This window comes from Vicia villosa, linkage group LG5 (genome assembly GCF_029867415.1).
Source record: "Vicia villosa cultivar HV-30 ecotype Madison, WI linkage group LG5, Vvil1.0, whole genome shotgun sequence".
NCBI lineage: Eukaryota > Viridiplantae > Streptophyta > Magnoliopsida > Fabales > Fabaceae > Vicia > Vicia villosa.
In genome coordinates, this window is record NC_081184.1 from 139347850 (window position 1) to 139367245 (window position 19396).

General features: G+C 31.8%; 3 protein-coding genes and 1 non-coding gene across 4 annotated transcripts; 1 reads left to right on the plus strand and 3 right to left on the minus strand.

The window, feature by feature from the left end:
• Window positions 1–2051: 2051 nt before the first annotated feature.
• Window positions 2052–2534, minus strand: LOC131605574 (uncharacterized). Its single transcript, XM_058877917.1, has one exon. It carries the CDS (start codon window positions 2532–2534, stop codon window positions 2052–2054), a length of 483 nt encoding a protein of 160 aa, XP_058733900.1.
• A 1624-nt stretch (window positions 2535–4158) lies between these two features.
• Window positions 4159–7098, minus strand: LOC131605576 (zinc finger BED domain-containing protein RICESLEEPER 1-like). The gene is made up of 5 exons (XM_058877919.1): window positions 6751–7098; window positions 6325–6633; window positions 5456–6234; window positions 4352–4742; window positions 4159–4239 (listed from the first exon to the last, which is right to left on the minus strand). The coding sequence occupies exons 1-5, from the start codon at window positions 7096–7098 to the stop codon at window positions 4159–4161; spliced, it is 1908 nt and encodes a 635-aa protein (XP_058733902.1).
• Window positions 7099–8359: 1261 nt separating this feature from the next.
• TRNAT-AGU (transfer RNA threonine (anticodon AGU)) lies at window positions 8360–8433 on the plus strand. Its single transcript has one exon. It is a non-coding gene; the product is annotated as a tRNA-Thr (tRNA).
• A 153-nt stretch (window positions 8434–8586) lies between these two features.
• Window positions 8587–9799, minus strand: LOC131607533 (uncharacterized). Its single transcript, XM_058879527.1, has 4 exons — window positions 9427–9799; window positions 9272–9335; window positions 8945–9175; window positions 8587–8854 (listed from the first exon to the last, which is right to left on the minus strand). Exons 1-4 carry the CDS (start codon window positions 9678–9680, stop codon window positions 8711–8713), a joined length of 693 nt encoding a protein of 230 aa, XP_058735510.1. The 5' UTR covers window positions 9681–9799; the 3' UTR covers window positions 8587–8710.
• Window positions 9800–19396: the final 9597 nt, after the last annotated feature.

Below are 19396 nucleotides of genomic sequence, written 5' to 3' on the forward strand. Positions count from 1 at the left end.
TATAACAAGCTCCTTATTACTAGCACCATGATAATTCCATAACATTATCTTAATATGATATTGATTCATAAAAACAAGGGCTAGTTGATTATAGCCCCTTGGACGTCTCTTGGTGTTTGCTTGACGAATTCCACCTCAGTTTCATCTTCTAAATTATTGTCTCTAGATTTTTCTCCCATAGTTGTCTCGACATCTCCTTTACTACTACATTCCTCTAAGTGGCGGGGAAGAGTGATAGTAGCGATAGAGTCTTCTGGATGGAACTTTTCTTCACTTGCTCCTTGTGTTAGAACAAGATTTGGCTATGCAATATATTTATGAGTTTTAATGATAACAATGGAGTATTTGTGAAAGAACTATTTTATGTTCTAATGTTTGTTTCTGTGCAAGATCGTGACTATTGAAGATATTAGATCAAACAAACATTATCAAGATGTGTAATGAAGATCATACGCGAGTTACTATGTGTAACACAAGTCGCAAGAATATTGTAGAAACGAGTATACTTTTGTATTTGATCATAATTGGAAAGATACAAGGATGCCTGATATTATCGTTACAATGTTCCTATGGATTATGTTCTAAGAGTGGTTCTGATTCTGAAGAAAGTGAAGATTGTGAAGATGTAAGGATTCTAAATATTAAGCTTTGAAGACTCATGATTCTGAAAAATAAAGGTTCTGAAGACCAAGTGCTGAAGACTCTGAAGATGTGGTTCTAAAGACTCTGAAGACTTGAGGTTCTGAAGAATAAGGTTTTAAAGACAAGTGCTTAAGTTTCGAATACAAGATTCTGAGCAAACAAGTTCTGGAAAACTGAAGACTTAACCATCTGGAGATTAACGTATCACAACTATACTCATGCTTCAAACATCTATCATCATAAGCCTCTGAAGTTTAGAAGCCAAATGTTACAGTTAGCATTGATAAGTACACAGTACAGAAATGTGGCAGTATTATTCCAAATCATTGTGTAACGAATCTTTTCAATAGCCAACTGTTGCTCAACGACTCTATTTTCTTTGGCTATATAAGGAAAAGATCATACATTTAAAGTTGTTGTTGGTGTTAAAAATCACTGTGAAAAATAACACAACCATCAGCAAAAATAACAACAACTAGAATGACTCTTGATCAAATGGTTCTATTGTTATTTTGTTAAGGAAGATGATCCTTGAAGCTTCAACTACAAATTCACAACATAAATGTTGTGCTTTGAAGTGATTATCAAATCAAATAGTGTATGGGCTGCTGTCCAAAAATACTCTAAGATGAATCAAGATGAGAAAGTTCTTCTCTGTGCTATATCAAGATCAACAAAGCTTTCAGAAGCTTATGAAGAAGAAGAAGTAAGGAATTCAAGACTTTGGGCTTTTGTCCGTGAAGAAGTTACTTGAAGAAAAGAAGGCCATACATTAAAAAGCTACAATACAATGTAATATTCTTAGTGTGTATTAAGATCTTTTGATGTACTTAATTGAGTTTACATATGCTTGTGTAGAAGCCATCAATTGTAAACAAACCTTGCAAAAAAAAAAAAACAGATGTTTGTTCCTTCTAAAGGACCAGTTAGGTCAGAAGCTTTAGGAAGGTTTTGTATTCCTCAAAGGACCGGTTAGGTCAGATGCTTTGGGATGACTAATATGGTAGTCTTAGTGATTATGAGTCACCCACGGGTAGCTTATGCAGGGTTTGTCACTTGCGGTTGCTTGTGCAGAGTTAGTCATCGACGGTTGCCCATGCAGTTGTAATCAATTTGATTATAGTGGATTAAGTCCTCGAGTTCAAGGAGAAATCACCTTGGTCGGGTGGACTGGATTAGCTTGAGGGTTTCTCAAGTGAACCAGGATATATCGTGTGTTCTTTACTTTTGTTTATGCTTTATTTCAAATTTATGTTCCTGCGAAGCAATCAAAAGTATTGCTTACACCACTTCACTTAAGGGACGAAAAATCTGTCAAGAGTGGAAAACCCAATTCAAACCCCCTTTCTTGTGTTTAATCTTCTCCTTCAATTGGTATCAGAGCTTCGACTCTGAGTATGATAAAGAGCTTAAGTCTTTATTAAACACGTAACAGTGTCTTTGTAATGATGACCTTTAATCGATAACATTGCCAACAACAGTTTCATCAAGTTCACTTGGATACATAATCTCACATATTTTATTTTTGCCCTGGTTAGGGTATTCTTGTCAACTTTAACCGTTTTCCCAATTTGATCAACAATGTAAGATAGCACACTATTGTCATAATACTCTATTGGCAACCCATATATTCTTACCCAAATCGCAAGTTCTTCAATGGCATCTCTAGCAAGACAGAAGTTATCTCTCCAATCTCTGACAGTTAAATAGTGGTCATAGATCATCCACGACCACGACCCTTCCATTAGAGCGAATTCTTGACCTTCTTCACTTGTGAACGTTACCAGAAAGAATTCTTGTCCAAGATCAATAATATTGATAATACCTTTTTGAGCCCACATTTGTTGCATTCTATTCTCGAGCACCTTGAACTCAATATGTCTTCCCAACATCTTAACAGTAACACCTTTCTTCCAAGGATGAGAAATACATAGTTCTTATTTTGTTAATATAATGATTTCTGGGCTTTCATAATCGCCATAGCTCCATTATTCAATTATGAGACCATCTTCAAGTTTCTTTGGTTCCCAAAAAACTTCTTATAAATAATCTAAATCTGCTATGACTTTGCATTCTTCCATTCTTTCTCCAGTCACCATGTTTTTGTAAGAGGGGATGTTCAAATTGGGGTTAAGCATGGTTCATTCCTAATCTGATATTAGGAGCTGAAAGACCCGCTTCCTTGTTTTTTACCTTCTTTGTATGCCTTAGCTTCAATTCATTGGCTTCCTCTTAATCTTCACGGTTTGTAGAAGCAAACCCTATGTTTAGGAAACTCGTGGAACAAGGTTATCATGCAGTGCACAGTTTCACTAAGTTTGTCCTCTCTGAATAGGTCCCTGATCTAAAGACGAGGAGTTTAAATCAAATCATTGAGAACATTGTTGTTGATGCTATAAAAAACTACCAAAAGGGTCTTGTCGGAGCCCAAACCAAACTCGCCGAAACCCTAATCCCAACTCGCCTTAACCCTAGCAGAGCCTTAGCCTTATGTGATTAATCACATAAGGTACTTTCATTTTAGCATTTAATTGATGTTATTAGGACTAGTTAAACATGAAATTAGTTTTTCTTTATTAATTATTTTCAGTTACTTAAATTTATATTTAACTATATTTCAAGTCAATGAATCACGGTTCGATTTTGCAGTAAAATATACTTACAATTATAACAACTTTAAATAGTAATCTCCGGAAAGAAATCAAAACCAAATAATGTAACATTCACTTATAAACTTATAAGTTGATAAATGCACAAATGACCTTACAATTAAAGCTACAAAATTGTAGTTATGATAATCGTGTTTAATGAAAGACAAAAATCATTGTATAGACACAATCATATATAATTATTTTAAAATTTAACTGAAATACACTAATTTTTTTTACATGAATTATAACCGTTAAATTTTTGTAAATATTTGACTTTTTTTAATCGGTATATAAATTAGCATTTGTAAATGGTTGTGATTAGGGCTGTTATCGGTCCGGTTCGGTCCAGATAATTGATATCCCGATTCATGGACCGAAAACTTATCCGGGTAAACCGGGACCGGTCCAGCACAGTGATGGATAAATTTTTGGACCGAAACCGATCCAACAATTTCGGGTAACCGAAGACCGAACCGAATTAGATCTTTTTTAATAAAATAACCGAAACCGGACTATTGTTGTTGATCGGGTAACCGGACCACCCGATACACAAAAAAAAATTAATGAAATTTCATGTTTATTTATGGGTTTCCAAACTGTACATGAAATGAAACTAATGATTTTACATATGAAATTAACAACCAGCAGCATTTCATAATCACTTATATAATTTTCCAACTTATATAATATACCAAGACAAATATTAATGTTTTGATAAGAGGCTACCAAAGATAATTGTATCAAAAATACACGAGGTTTCAAAATGACAACCAGCAGCAGCATTTCAAAATGATAAGTCAAAATAAACTCAAAAGAACATTACATTTCATAATGCCTCAGAACAATCTCATCATTGGCATTGTATTCAAGTTGCAGCAGCAGTAGATGAAACACCCAAATCTTCACCAAAATGATATGTCAAAGGTTCATCTTGTGGCTCCTCAAGCTACAACACAAATTTGAAAAGTATTAGTTAAGAACAGGTTCATAGAAGATCTTTTCGGATCAATAATCCTTTTCCCAGCACTAAAAGTTGTTTCTGAAGCAACAGTAGTAACTGGAACAGTTAGGATATCCTTTGCCAATTTACTAAGAACAGGATATTTGGCCTCATTTCCCATCCACCAAGTTAAAACATCAAATTTAGCATTAGGGGGAACTTTCAAAGGAAGCTCCTCAAAATATAATTCAAGGTCAGATTTGGAATTATTACCCACAACAGTTTCTAAAAACATTTCAAAGTTCCTCCTTCCCAATCCAGAAGTAGATCCTACTTCTGAAGATTCAGATGCAGCAATAGGGGTAGTTGCATCATTGGTTCCATAGGAATCTTGATACAATTGAAAGAGGGTACTTAAATTTTTAGACAATTGTTGTTGATATGTATCTGATTGAGTGGGATTTGGATACAAAAAGGGGTATACCCATTTGATGAAGATCATCTTATACCTATTGCATAAAATAAAGTATAAGGTAACAACAATGGCCTCAGAATAATTCATTAGGAAAGGCAACATTAACAATTAATGACCTCAGAATTATTGTTCATCATTGGCAGCATTAGCAATTAATGAGGTAACAGAATAGGCCACAACCCCAACTAAAGTCACCAAGAGGTAACAGAATAGGCCTCAGAATCTTGAATTCTAATAATGCAGATCAAGAAAACATGTCATCATAGGCACTATTAAACCACAACTAGCAAGGCAACTTAAATGAGAAAATAGGCACTATTAAGTCACAACTCACTAATATGCATATCAACAAAACAATCCATCATAGGCCTCAGGTAATCATAATTCATACAATTCAAGAAAAGATTTCATCATAGGCACTATTAAACCACAAGTCCACAACCAGCAAGACAACTTAAATGAGCCTATCAAGAACAGGATTACAGGATCCATCATATGCCTCAGGTAATCATAAATAATTCATACAATTCAAGAAAAAATTACATCATAGGCAGGCAGTAGGCACTATTAAACCACAACCAGCAGCAAGGCAACTTAATAAGACACAATTAAGTCACAACTCACTACTATACATATCAATAACAGGATACCAATCATGCATCAGATAATAATCATTCATATCAAGATCAGAGAATAATAATCATGCCTCAGATAATAATCATACATCATAGGCTAAGATGTTCATACCTTGGATCAAGAACTGCACCAATAGAAATCAATGTATTAAACTCTGACCAATACTTGTCATATTTCAACTTCATTTCACTAGCAAGGGCCTGCAACTGAGGATTATGTGAGATTCTTGAAGGATTATCAAGTAAAACCTTCACTCTGTAAAGCTCAGACAAAAACAGATTAGCAGTAGGGTAAGATGTGCCACTAATAATTGATGTCACATCAGCAAAAACCTCCAAAAACTTGCAAATATCATGAACATCTTCCCAATCATTTGCATCAGGCAAAAAACTGAGAAATGCACCATTTTCCTCAGCATATCTAGGCCACACTTCTCTGTAATGGTATGCAGTATACAATATCAACCAAGTTGAGTTCCACCTAGTCTTTGTATCCAACACTTGCATTCTGCCTTCAAGTTGCAACTCATCAACAATCTTTTTGAATGATTTGCATCTTGTTTCAGAATTGAGCAAGTATTTGACACCATTTCTTATCTTATCAACAGACACCTTAATCATATCAAGCCCATCTTGCACCAACAGATTTAAGATGTGTGCACAACACCTTACATGAAATAACTTACCACCTAAGGGTAAATTTCTCCTACCAGAATAATCCCTCTTCAACCTAGCAATGCAATTATCATTGGCACTGGCATTATCAACAAAAATAGATGCTACCTTATCCCTTATTCCCCAATCATCCATTACCTTTATCAATTCCCTGCACAAAACCTCTCCAGAATGTGGTGGTGGCACATTCTTAAAAGATAAAACTCTTTTATGAAGCTGCCATTTTGAATCAATGAAATGACCAGTCACAGTCATTTAGCCTTTCCTCTGTTCACCAGACCACCACAAGTCAGTGGTGAGACTGACCCTATTAATCAAAGCCATAGACCGTTTCATTTTAATTCTCTCAGCCTCATAAAATGTCTCGCAATCAAACTTAACCTGTTGTCTAGTAATCTTTTTGTACCATGGATAAATCTCTTTTAGAAACTCATTAAAAATAACACCTTCCATAACAGAAAAAGGAAATTCATGACCTAGAATCATGTGTGCTGCAATTTCTCTAACCCTAGCATGATTATATGTCCAAGTAGCTAAACTATGAGTATTATCACCTATGTTTAATCTAGACTGAGCAAACTCTTTCTCATTATTTCCTTTCAACCTTAACCTTCTCTGAATACAAACATCTAAATGTTTCTTACCATTAGAGGTACTCTTCTACTTTGAATCATATGTGTAAAGCTTTCCACACCATCTGCACTTCCACTTCTTAATGCCATCTGGACCTACAATCAGCACCATTTCAGAATGAACAGCAGATTTTTTGGGACGACGAGCTCTACCATCAGCATTTCTCTGACTCTGGGAACTCTGAGCTTGGGCAACTTGAGGGGTTGAAGCATCAGTGTTTGTGTTTGTAGTATTTTGAGTAGGGGTCTGAGTAGTAGTATTATCAGTGGGGTTGGTTTGAGTAGTTGTATCACTCGGAACTGGAACCTCCATATCCATCAACTCACCAATCTCTAAATTACCTCCATCCGTTGTCTCCTCTTCCCCGATGTCACCAAGCAACAACTCAATATCAATAAGATCATCCACCATTGTTGGAGGAGTCAATGATGAATCTTGAAACGACATGGAAGAAAATACAAAGAATTAAACAATAATATAATAGTAAACTGTAACAAAACTCACCAACAGAAGCCCAACTTTATTTAGAACAGTATAAGAAAACCTAATCGAGCTTTATTATCATTTATGAATCAAAAAAACTCAGTATAAGAAAACCCTAACGATTTATTAATCTTAATCAAACTTGAAAATTGAAATAGGCAAAACTTAGGTCAAAATTGTAACATGCATTTCATTTATAAAAAGTTTAGGTCAAAACAAATTAGGGCAAAACAAAATAGGGCAAAACAGCAACATACTATAGAACGAAGCATCAAACCTAACATGCAAACATGGTAAATAGCATGAAATTTATGTGAAATATAACAATACAAAAAGATTGAATACATTACAGTTATACGAAGAAGATACTCCAAGATATCTCTCTGAAACAGATACACGAAATCACGATTCAAGAAGAAGTAAAAACAATAACTAGTGTGTGAGGATGAAGAGTTATCATCGGAGACAAGGATGGGAAGAGGAGGCCGTCGGAGGTGGCTGAGGTAGAGACATGGGAGGAGGAGAGGAAGAGAGACACGTGAGTGAGAGAGGGAGGAGAGGACCAGAGGAGTCTGAGAGTGAATGAGAGAGAGGGAGTGGGAAAAAGTGAGGAAATGAAATGACAAGGCTATTTATATTTTTACTTTCGGTTACTCATTGGATATTTGGTCCGGTTCTTCATTTTGGATTCGGATATTTTTTTTATCCATTACCGTCCCATTCACTGTTTCGGTCGGTCCATTGGACCAGTTCCACCGATCCGGATCCCGGTCCGGTTCTCGGATCCGCATTCCCAAATACAGCCCTAGTTGTGATGTATTGAGTGTGTAGAAAATTTTAAACAGAAAGTATATACCAATTATTCTCATTATTTTAACATCAATGTGTAATATTAGGAAATATTTTTTCACTTTATTATTTACTCTTTTTTTTTGGTCAGAGTTATTTACTCAATTTAGACCAACGAAATCTTAAAAAAGCGATGTATTATTGCAAAGTGGTTAATTAATAATTTTTCTAGTTCAATTTGGTCTTTATGTAATTGATCTATAGTACGTACTTAACGACAGTAAGAAAATTTTATATTTGTTTATTAATTAAAATCTGAACTAGTAGGTTCTATTATTAATCCAGTTTTTAAACATGGGACTTACATTCTTCCATGGGTTTATAGTGCTTCACAATAAAATATTAAATTTAGTAAAAATTGACAGTCAATCAACAAGCTTTCATAGCTCAGTTGGTTAGAGCACCCGTTTAGTAAGCGGGAGGTCATGAGTTCAACTCTCATTGAAAGCATAAATTTTGGTTTTTTCTCTTTTTTCCATGTTTTCTTTTGTTGTTTTCTCTTGCTTCTTTCATGCTATGAATTTAGTGATTATTATTATGTAACATTCCAATTCAAAATAACGTTTCATCAAATTGAAAACTTGTAAAATTTTATTACATGGGTTGGTAAAATCAAACCATATTTATTGATAGTAACAAACAATTATATACATGAGAAATCAATATCTCTTTCTAAGTCCAAAAGCAGTGCAGAAGATTTAAAACAATCTCATTCTCATTCAAATTACTATGATTTGATTGAGACAAGAGGAGGAGGAAGTAACTCAAGATATGTTTTACTTTTTTCACCAAAGCTACCAATGCATTTTGTGTCACCCCTTCCATGCCAAGTACCATCTTGTACATTGTTCATCTCCAATGTTCTAGACTCCTACATCATATTAAAAACAAAACAAAAAAAATCAATACTAAGAAAGATTACTCCAATTATATTATGCACAAACTGAATTTGGAAAATGACCTGAGATAATGTACAACAAGGACATGCAAAATGGTAAGCACAATCATCCAATGAACTTTCACTACCCTTGATGTTGAATTTCTTTCTTATGAGTGTGCGGAAAAATCCTAAATACACACCAACAGAAATAATGAGGGAAAGAGAAATATAGAGAAAGCAGTGATGTCTTGTGACAACATAGGCAATGAAGTTCACAAAAGCACCAATAGCAAGAATCATGTAAATTGCTGCCTGCAAAATAAAACAAAGAAACTTCAAATTTCATCATAACCAATATTTGAGTCATCTTTGACTAATTTTCAATAAACAATAGTATGTATAATATACCTGAATGTAACATGAACCAAAACCAGCTCTCTTCATGTTCTTCCCAAATCGATAGCAAGGACAACTATAATATATAACACAAGAAAATGTTTAATGTTATCATCACAAAAAAATTTAATAAAAAATGGCCTAAAAAATGAATGAAAATTGCTTACAATGTTGATTCAATAGCAATGCGACGATGATCAAAGAAATCAAAAAGTTCACCTTCCCACATCCTCAAAACCCCACCAAAAACCTCATTCTCATCATCTTCTTCTTCATCCACGGTTCCTACATTCCCCCATCTTCCTTGAGAAGCTTTCAAAGCTACAGAGGAACACAATACATCAAAATCCAAAACTGCAACATTTTCTAGCAAATTCTCTTCCTCTTCTACATTTCTCTCTTGTTTCTCCAAATCTTCCATAACAATTATACTTTAATATTCTCTTCTCCTCCTTTTTGTTATTTATACGAAATCAAAATTTGCTTGTTATTATAGGATTGTTGAGTATGGAAAAATATATAAAAGAACATGTATATATAAAAAACAAGATAAGATAAGGACGATGCTTTTGTTGTTGTCGTTGGTGTTGGTGTGTGTGACAAATTCATGAATCTTTTGAGTTGTTGTGGGACCTAATATATGTTTCCATTATAAGGGATGTAGCTGTTGCCACGTGTAGCATATTTTTATTGTTATTATAATAAATAACAATAATATTATTATTAGGTAAGTTGTTTTTCCCATACTTTATTCTTATATTTGTATTATTTATCTCCACAATAATTGAGAAATTGATTATACTTTATTTCTAGTTTTTTTAGTGGGTATACTAATATTTAAATAATTATTTTGGTTTTTTTTTTATTTTACCGTAATTTATTTTAAGTAATAACTAATTAGATACTCGTATGTCTCTACAAATAAATATATTTGATACAATATAAAATATATTTTGATATATATATGTAATTTGAGAAGAGTTAATTAGTTAAAAATAAACAGTGATTATATAAACTCAATTGCATTAAATATGTATTGTATTGATAGTGACTTGTGAAATGGAGAATTAGTTGTTTACATGGATATTGAGCTTATCTATTTGATAATGATCATAAAAATTTAATTAATATTAATTAAAAATAAAATAGGTATTGTGATAATTGTGACATGTGAAATAAAAAGTTAGTTTTTTGCATGACTCGAAAGTATTATTCAATTTAATATGGTATAAAATATATTTAGATATACAAGTAAATTTGAAATGAGTTACTTAATCCTAAAATGAACAATTATCATATAAACTCAATTGTACTAAATAGTTGTAGAAAAATAAAAAAAGGAACTCGTAATATGGAGAAAGAAAAAAAAAGGAAATTTTGACATTTGGAAAAAAAGTTTTTATCTCTCAAATGAAGACAATTGTTGATTAAAATAAATAGAAATTGTCATGATAGTGACCTGTGATATGGAAAGTTAGTTGTCTGCCCTGCTATTGAGTATTATCCAATTTCATACGATATAAAATATATTTAGATACACATATAAATTTGAAATGAATGATTTAATTGTAAAATGAACAATAATCGTATAAACTCAATTAAAATTTATTAAAAATAAAATAGATATTATGTTGATAGTGACCCGTGAGAAAGTTAGTTATCTGAATTACTATTGAATATTATCTTATTTGATATGTTATAAAATATATTTAGATACACTTGTAAATATGAAGCGAGTTATTTAATTGTAAAATGAACAATAATGATAGAAACTCAATTAATGTTGCTTAAAAAATAGCTGGTGAAGCGTCAGAGGAGCAAATGTCTGGTGTTGTTGATATTCTTAATAGATTCTGTAAGATGTCAGGGCATGAGATTAGTAACGAGAAATCCAGCTTGATGTATTCTAGGAATGTGTTTCGTGGTATGCGAAATAAGTTGACGAGTATTGCAAAATTCCGAGAAACTGACAGCTTTGGGAAGTACCTCAGAGTGCCGCTAAGTGGGAAAGCTTTGAGAAGCAAGGACTTTCAGTATATTCTGGAGCAGGTGGAGGGTAGCCTTGCAAGTTGGAAAACTAACGTATTGTCTTTTGCAGGTAGAGTTACGTTGGCGAAATCAGTAGTGGAAGCTATCACGACATATGCTATGATGATGAATATCCTTCCTACCTCTTGTATTAAGGAAATTCAAAGAGTTTAGCGGAACTTCATTTGGGGTGATACTAGTAATAAGAAGAAGATCCATTCGATTAATTGGGATATAGTTATGTAACCGAAAGGAGTGACTTAGGTTTGAGGAAGTTGGATATTATGAATAAATCTTGCTTCATGAAGCTAAGTTGGGGTCTGTTGAATAATTCTCAAGATTTATGGTGCAAAGTTTTGAAAGGTTTGTACCTAGCTAATGATACACAACAATTGTGCAAGTATAGGAACCAAGACTCCAGCCTTTGGAGGGCTTTGTATAATTTGATGTCGGAAATTATTTGTACTGGAGTTTGGAGTATTGGGGCGGGTGAGAAGATTGACGCTTGGGATGATTGTTGGATTGCCCCAGGCTTGCGCATAGCAGTTATAGTTATCAGCATACCGGAGGAATTGCGTGGGATGCGAATTCAACAATTGACGGGTAGTGATGGAGAGTGGGACTGGATGCTATTAAAGGATTGGCTTCCTGCTGATACTCTTATTAGGATAAGAGCTATTGTTCCACCGAACCAGCATGGAGGAGAAGATAAGTTTATGCTAGTTGGATACGGAGATGGTTTTTATTCGGTCAAAGCCATGTATCAGTCATTATCCGAATCTAGCAGTGTGGAGGAGAATAAATACTGGGAGTATATTTGGAAACTGAGAATTCCAGAAAGAATAAGGTGCTTTTTATGGGTAGTTTATCATGAGAAACTAATGACTAACATGAACAAAAGCAAGAGAGGTTTAGGTACTGCAACTTGTAATATATGTGGGCATGTGTTTGGAAATAGTATGCATGCTTTGAGGGATTGAGGCAAAGCTCGAAAGGTTTGGAATGCTCTGAGTCCTACGGTATACGTTAAAGATTTCTTCAAGCAACGGGATTTTATGGCGTGGTTTGAAGGTAATATGAAGTCGTACCTTTTGATCCTGGGAATTTCATTAAACAGAAGGTTAATGAGTATGAACATGCAAGCGTGATGGTAAAGTATGTGAGTGGTAATTTGAATAGTGATCATAATATCTCTTGGTGTCCTCCGCGTAAGTTTTGGGTAATGATGAATTCAGATAGTGCTTGTAGAGACAATAAAGCGGCTGGCTGTGGAGGGTTAATTCGAAATCATCTTGGAGATTGGCTGGGTGGTTTTTCTAAGAGCTTGGGCAAGTGTACTCCTTTTATGACAGAGTTATGTGGAGTGTTTGAAGGGTTAAAACTTTCTATCGATCTTGGCTATCTCAATGTGGATATAAATGTTGATTCTACTATGGTGGTGGAAGCGGTTGAGAATGGGAGGTCTATGCATATAGGTTGTGTGGGGATCCTTGACAAGATTAAAGTTCTTATGGCTAAGCTAGAAGGTGTTTCTATTAGTCACTCGTTTAGAGAAACTAATAGGTGCGCTGAGACTCTGGCTTCTGTTGGATGCAATGATAACTCGGAGATTGTGATTTATAATTCTCCTCCTGATTGTATTTCTAGGTTTTTAGTTGAGGATACTCGTGGGGTGTCCTCTGATAGGTTTTTCCCTCCTTAGTTTTTTCTCTCTTGGGCCATTGGCCCTCTTTGTAATCAAAAAATAAAATAAAATAGATATTGTGTTGATAGTTATCCGTGAGATGAAAAATTAGTTGTCTCCACGATTATTAAAAATTATCCAATTTGATACGGTATAAAATATATTTAGATATACATATAAATTTTAAATAAATTATTTAATTGTAAAATGAACATTGAGCATATATACTCAATTGTATTGAATAACTATTTAAAAAGAAAAAAACAAGAATTTGTGAGATGGAGAATAAAAAAATATATTTAAAGATAAAGATTTTGTTTCTCAAATAAAAATAATTGTTGATTAAAAATAAAATATGTATTGTGTTGAGATTACGTGGATATTGAGTCTTATCCAATTTAATAAAATAATATTTTTAACATTTCCTCAGAACTCACAGTATTCTGACTCAGAACTCACAGTATTCTGACTTTGATAAGTTCATATGGAAGGCTGATATTCTTAGTCTTGCTGAAATCACAACTCTTCAGCATGTAAAATAACCTTTCCTATTTATTTTCTTTATTTGATATCTGCATTATTTTAACATTTTTTCAACTCTTCATTCCATAGGAGGAACCTGTGTAACTGTTGCTAAGTTGGAAAAATCTGAGGTTGGCCAGGCTGGGTGGTATTATGATGGGTGTGGTCAGTGTACAAAGAGTGTATCTCTTAAAGATGGAAAATTGAAGTGCTATGTGAATCACATAACTGAAAAACCGGTTCCCAAGTATCAAAATTACATTATTATTTTATAGCTTTTTCAAAAAAAATATTTTGTTTATGTGCAGCTTGAAACTATGTTCTTTAAACCATATTTGCTATAGGTTTAAGCTTGAAGTGATGGGAACTGATGGGAAGTTCAAGGCACGATTTGTCTTTTGGGACATTGATTGTGTGAAGTTAATTGGAAAATCTGCTTTACAAATTAAAATTGAACTAATTGAGGTATAGTTTATTCAGCATATAATTTTTTAGTTGGCTTGATATCTGTTATTAAATCTAATTATTTATTTTAGGCCGGTGAAGACAATCCCTTTGAATTCTCGATTTAACTTGATGCAATGTTGACAAAAAAGTTGGCTATTAGAGTTGTTTTTCAGCCAAAGTTTAACAAGCTATCAGTAATTGGTTTCAAAGATGATGATGAAACACGTAAAAAGATACGTGACAGCTTCAAATGAGAAGAGGTGTGTTTTATTTGCATTCTATTTTAGTTTGTTCATTAAACATTACCTTATGACAAATGACTGATTTTAATTGAACGGGAAACTATTGGCAGCATATATCGAAGCTTGGAGATTCGGAGCCTTCGTCACAAGACGATAACAAGAGTTTTTTTGTACGTACATTGTTTCAATTTCAAATTAGATTTAGTTTCACATTACACCCTGATATATATATATATATATATATATATATATATATATATATATATATATATATATATATATATATATATATATATATATATATATATGTGTATGTATGTATATATCTTTATTTACCAAAACAATTTAAATGTGTTTGGTTGTTTAATGTCTTTATTTACATTTCATTCCTGTTGATGCAGACATGTTATGCTGAGGCTGTTTAAGATTTATGTTTCAGAATTACTATTTATTATCAATTCCTACTTCAATTTAATTTCGCATCTTTGATTTTCAATTATCTTTGTTACATTGTATCTTTACTTGCTTTATATTCCTCTTCTTAACTTTACCATAAATGTGTTCTACAGTTTAGTTTTTAAATTAAGAACTTTATTCTAAAATATGTATGCATGTTGTCAATGTAATAATCATACTCTTAATAATTTTATTATTAATATATATGCATGTTGTCAAATACTTGTTTTTTTTAACAAAGAAAAAATAATGCATGAAATGATTAATATATATGCACGTTATCAAATACTTGCTTGAAAATATATTCTTATAATTAGTCTATATCAAAGGAAAATATGTTACACTTCTTTATAATTGTTTCACTCAACAAACCATTTAATTATATTGTTCTTCATTGAAAACCCATACTCAACCTAACTGAATCTCTAAATATCTGGATTTTATAACCAAACTAAATCTCTGGCTTTTACAATGTTACTTCAACTCATACACACCTTTTTTTATTTCACATCTAACATCTATCAATAGAATATGAATAACACTTATGAACTGCACAACTTCAAACATACTTAACTAATAACCAAAATCAAAACATTTGGAAACAAAGTTAGCTTCATTATATTAATAACAAAGGGTAACATTACAAACCAATTAAACAACGTACAACTCATAACAAGGAAAGTAAATATCACAAACAATACACATTACATTCCTGTGGCATTCAAACATTGTTCTTTCAGCGACGACGAGACAACCTCACATACAATATTTCTTTTTCAGAGTTATAATGAAAGAACATCGTATCTCCCACCATTAGCTTTTTTTTCTTTCGCATATGCGTACCATCCATCTCCCACATACATCTCTACATATTTTCTCTTTGATTTAATTATCTTATATTCATAAACAGCATGTGTATCTAGGTCGATCAGTAAGCATTGAGTGATGTCAGGTCTTAAAGCCTTATTATTATTTGTATTCAAGTTCATTGTTTTTTTTAAGAAACTTATTTTGGAATTTTTTAACTTATCTGAATTATATTATGTTGCGTTTTACATTCCAAACACATGATATTCTAATTTGATAAATGATTATAAGTTATATAACTCTATCAATATTATCCAACTAAATATATGGTGTCGTATTAAACAATTTAGTGTGTTCTGATACATGTAATATAAATACAGTCCAGACCTGTGCGATAGCACGGGTTACTTACTAGTATTTTATTAAAAACTAGTGTGAAACCCGTGCCTCCGCACGAGTTCTGGTGTGGACCGGTTTTATGTTACCAATTAGAATATGGAATTTAAAAATAATAGAAAAAATTAAAATAAATTATAAAAAAAGGATAAAAAAGAAGTCTAAGATTAATATATAAGTTAAAATTTAAAATATTAAATGTGTTCCAATATAATATAGGAGTTTTTTATAAACCACTAATATTTAGGTTTTTGTCGGCCACCTTGAGTAATTCATAATATTTTTAAAAAGACATTTTTTTGAACAATAATTATTATTTTTCTGTATATAAAAATATGATTTCCTGTATTTATTTCTCGTATGTAAATATTATTTTTGTTTTGACATTCTTTATATAATTATTGGAATCAATAGTAAATTTATTCCCGTATATAAATTTTAATTTTTTGAATTAATAGTAAATTTATTCTCGTATATAAAAAGGGTTTGCCAAACAGAACCTTATATATTACAAAGAAATGGAAAAAAAGCATGTTCAATAAATTTATTACAATTATTTTATTTATTGATAGATTAAAAATATAATTAGTTTGATGAATGATAATATCTGATAAAGTATTTGAAATATTTATTTTACTCATAAAGTCTAATAAATAAATAAATAGCAAATAATAATAAAATAAATTAAATATAACCCTAAAATAAATATGATATTCATCCATATCTAAAATAACAAAAGAAACCAAACAAAAACATGATATTATTATGTCTATTGGTATATTTGATAGTCACAAAAACAATTGGTCAAGAGAAAATCAACATTTAAATAATATTTATTGAGTTATTTATTTGTTATTAAATCTACAATGGTAAAAAAGATTTACATTTAGAAAATAATAATTGAAAGTCAATTTTTCACTATTTATTATCAATGATTATCTATGTGTGCGTGTGTGTGGTCTAGCGGTGAATCGCTTGGGTCTTGAGAGTGTGCTCCTCTCAAGGTCTCAGGTTCGAAATCCGCTAGATCCAAATTGCTTATTAAAAAAAAATAAAAAAAATCAATGATTATCTATCCATTTAAATTTTACTTTGTCTCTAAAAGTTTCTCACTATTAATTATGCGCAAATATATATATATATATATATATATATATATATATATATATATATATAATTTTAACTCTACCATTTCTATCATTTAAAAAACTTATAACTCTATTTTTTTGCAATTTATTGTAATTGAATATTTTAAATGTAAATTATAACTCAATCAAAGTATGTCAAATAATATATTTATATATTAATATAAGCAGTCAACTTGATATATTTTAAGAGATATAATTGGAGGAGTAAAGAGAAAAATAAACTATTTTCCTAGTGAGAATTCCATTTTGTGAGATATCAGTTCAATACTTGCTGGTTCACTTCTGTTTGGACATCCCATATGCGCAAATTTTACTTCCATATGTTCGATATTATAATTGCAAACAAAGAAGCTACTTCAACTCAATGAGTTGTGATAGGATCCAATCGATTTCCACAACCTGTATACGTCGATTTCCAAAACCTGCAAAGCAACACCGACAATTACGACAACTTGCACAACAGAAATACACACGGATTAGAGAAGAAGTAGACGAAGTAAACACAAACAGCCAGAGAAAAGATTCAAACACTAATGAAGGTGCCGCTACTCTAAAGGGTGTCATTAAATTAATTATCGTAGACGGAATTCGATATTGAATACATTAGTACAATTAACATCCAACATAAATAATCATTAGATGCAAAGTAAACAATAAAAAAATTATTTATAACCTGCAATGCAACACATCTCTTTATGTTTCAAATGAAATAGTTAAGGGTTTAGTAACGATTTGAATATGTCATGGTTGTAAAAAAAATACCTGTTTGGAGGTCAGGAAAGATGGATATGAATAATAAGTCAATATTTCAACCGAGAGAATATCAAATCACTATCATGATCCAACAATTTTCAAGTGATGAAGTGAAGACCTCCGAAAAGATAATAGAAGCTACTGAAATAATTTGTTTCAAAATTTTTGCGGCTTCATATTCCTGAACAAATCATACATCAGTTTATTATTACAAATTTTTAAACATACCATTCAAAACTGATAAAACAATATTTTCAGAGTCAAGTGATTGAACCATTCAAATGTACAAAAAGAATCAAAACTTTTTCCTGCAACAAAATGAGATTAAACATTATCAACATCAGAAGAAACAAAAGAGAAACTTGAAATCGAAAGATAAAATGAGATCCAACAAAGATACCTACAAAAATGTTTAAGAATTCAATCTATTTAGCAATTTCAAATCTATAATAATAATTTCAAATCTATAACATTTTCTTCACATTCTGCACTTTCTTCATTGTGTTACCCACCTAATAAGAATCATAACAATTAGTTCAACATCAGTTATAAAACCTAAACAAATCAAATGCAATAGAATAAGGTATTAACAAAAAATAAATTGAAAATGTCAAACATAAAGTTTTTCGAATCTGACTACCACCACAGTGCCGGAAATCCGTTTCCACCACCTACAAATTCATCACTGCTAACCCATTTTATGATTCTACTTAACCTAATAAAAAAATTACTTGCTTGAAATAAATAAGAATTTTAAAAGTTACAATATATATCAATCGGTTTACCTTCACTTTAAATGCACAAACTCTCTTTATGAAGTCACAATCCTCCCTCAACTTTTATCTCATATTTCCTGCAAACAGAATAAATCATCTTAAATAATCTTTATGGATACAAAGCTTATAATAAATGTATTTGATATTTTAAAATGTGGCCGACCGTTAAAATTGAATCGAATGCCGACATATATGTTATCGACACAACAATGTTTATATAAATTTCCTGTCACTGAAATAAAGTTATACACCCTATCATAAACCAAGCTATTAGTACCAAAATCATTGTTCCAACCAGAAAACTAAAACATTGGAAGCAGAAAATACAAATGCAAAGTTGAAAGAGTGAGAAAACACAACAATCATTTCATCAATAATCTCCACCTTCACCATTTAAGGCCAAATGCCTAAAAACCTGATAAACAAAAACAAAAGCAGAATACAAAAATAAGGGCAGAGTTAAAAACAAAATACAAACAAACACATGATAAACACAAGAAACAAATCCATAAAATATGAAATGGATTTAAATCAGAAACACATAAATAACACCGACATAGAAAACTCACATATTTGTCAATAACCTATCACATGAGATCCTAAAACTCGAATCCAGTCTTACCTCATGAATCCGCCAAAACAAAAATAAGGGCAGAGTTGCAACTTCCTTGAAATTTCACTTTAATCAGAAATGAAGCAGAACCATTGAAATCAACAAAAAAAAAATAGGTATTATGGTTTATTAATTTCATCTATATAAACTGAAAGGAAAAAAACCCATACCCAACAGATCTCTTTCTTCGTCAACATTAGAAAAAGAGAAGGAAGAAAGGGAAAGAAAATGAAGACGGAAGAAGAAGAGAAAAAGGAAGAGAAAA

Excerpts from the sequence above, each read along its gene's own strand:
- LOC131605574 (XM_058877917.1), bottom strand. The coding sequence starts at position 2,534 with ATGTTGGGAAGACATATTGAGTTCAAGGTGCTCGAGAATAGAATGCAA.
- LOC131605576 (XM_058877919.1), bottom strand. The coding sequence starts at position 7,098 with ATGTCGTTTCAAGATTCATCATTGACTCCTCCAACAATGGTGGATGAT. Across the intron at positions 6,235-6,324 it reads CTATGGCTTTGATTAATAGG|CTTCATAAAAGAGTTTTATC; the intron begins GTCAGTCTCACC and ends TCAAAATGGCAG. Across the intron at positions 4,240-4,351 it reads AGGATATCCTAACTGTTCCA|CTTGAGGAGCCACAAGATGA; the intron begins GTTACTACTGTT and ends TTTGTGTTGTAG.
- LOC131607533 (XM_058879527.1), bottom strand. The coding sequence starts at position 9,680 with ATGGAAGATTTGGAGAAACAAGAGAGAAATGTAGAAGAGGAAGAGAAT. Across the intron at positions 9,336-9,426 it reads ATTGCTATTGAATCAACATT|TTGTCCTTGCTATCGATTTG; the intron begins GTAAGCAATTTT and ends TATATATTATAG. Across the intron at positions 9,176-9,271 it reads TTGGTTCATGTTACATTCAG|GCAGCAATTTACATGATTCT; the intron begins GTATATTATACA and ends TTTATTTTGCAG.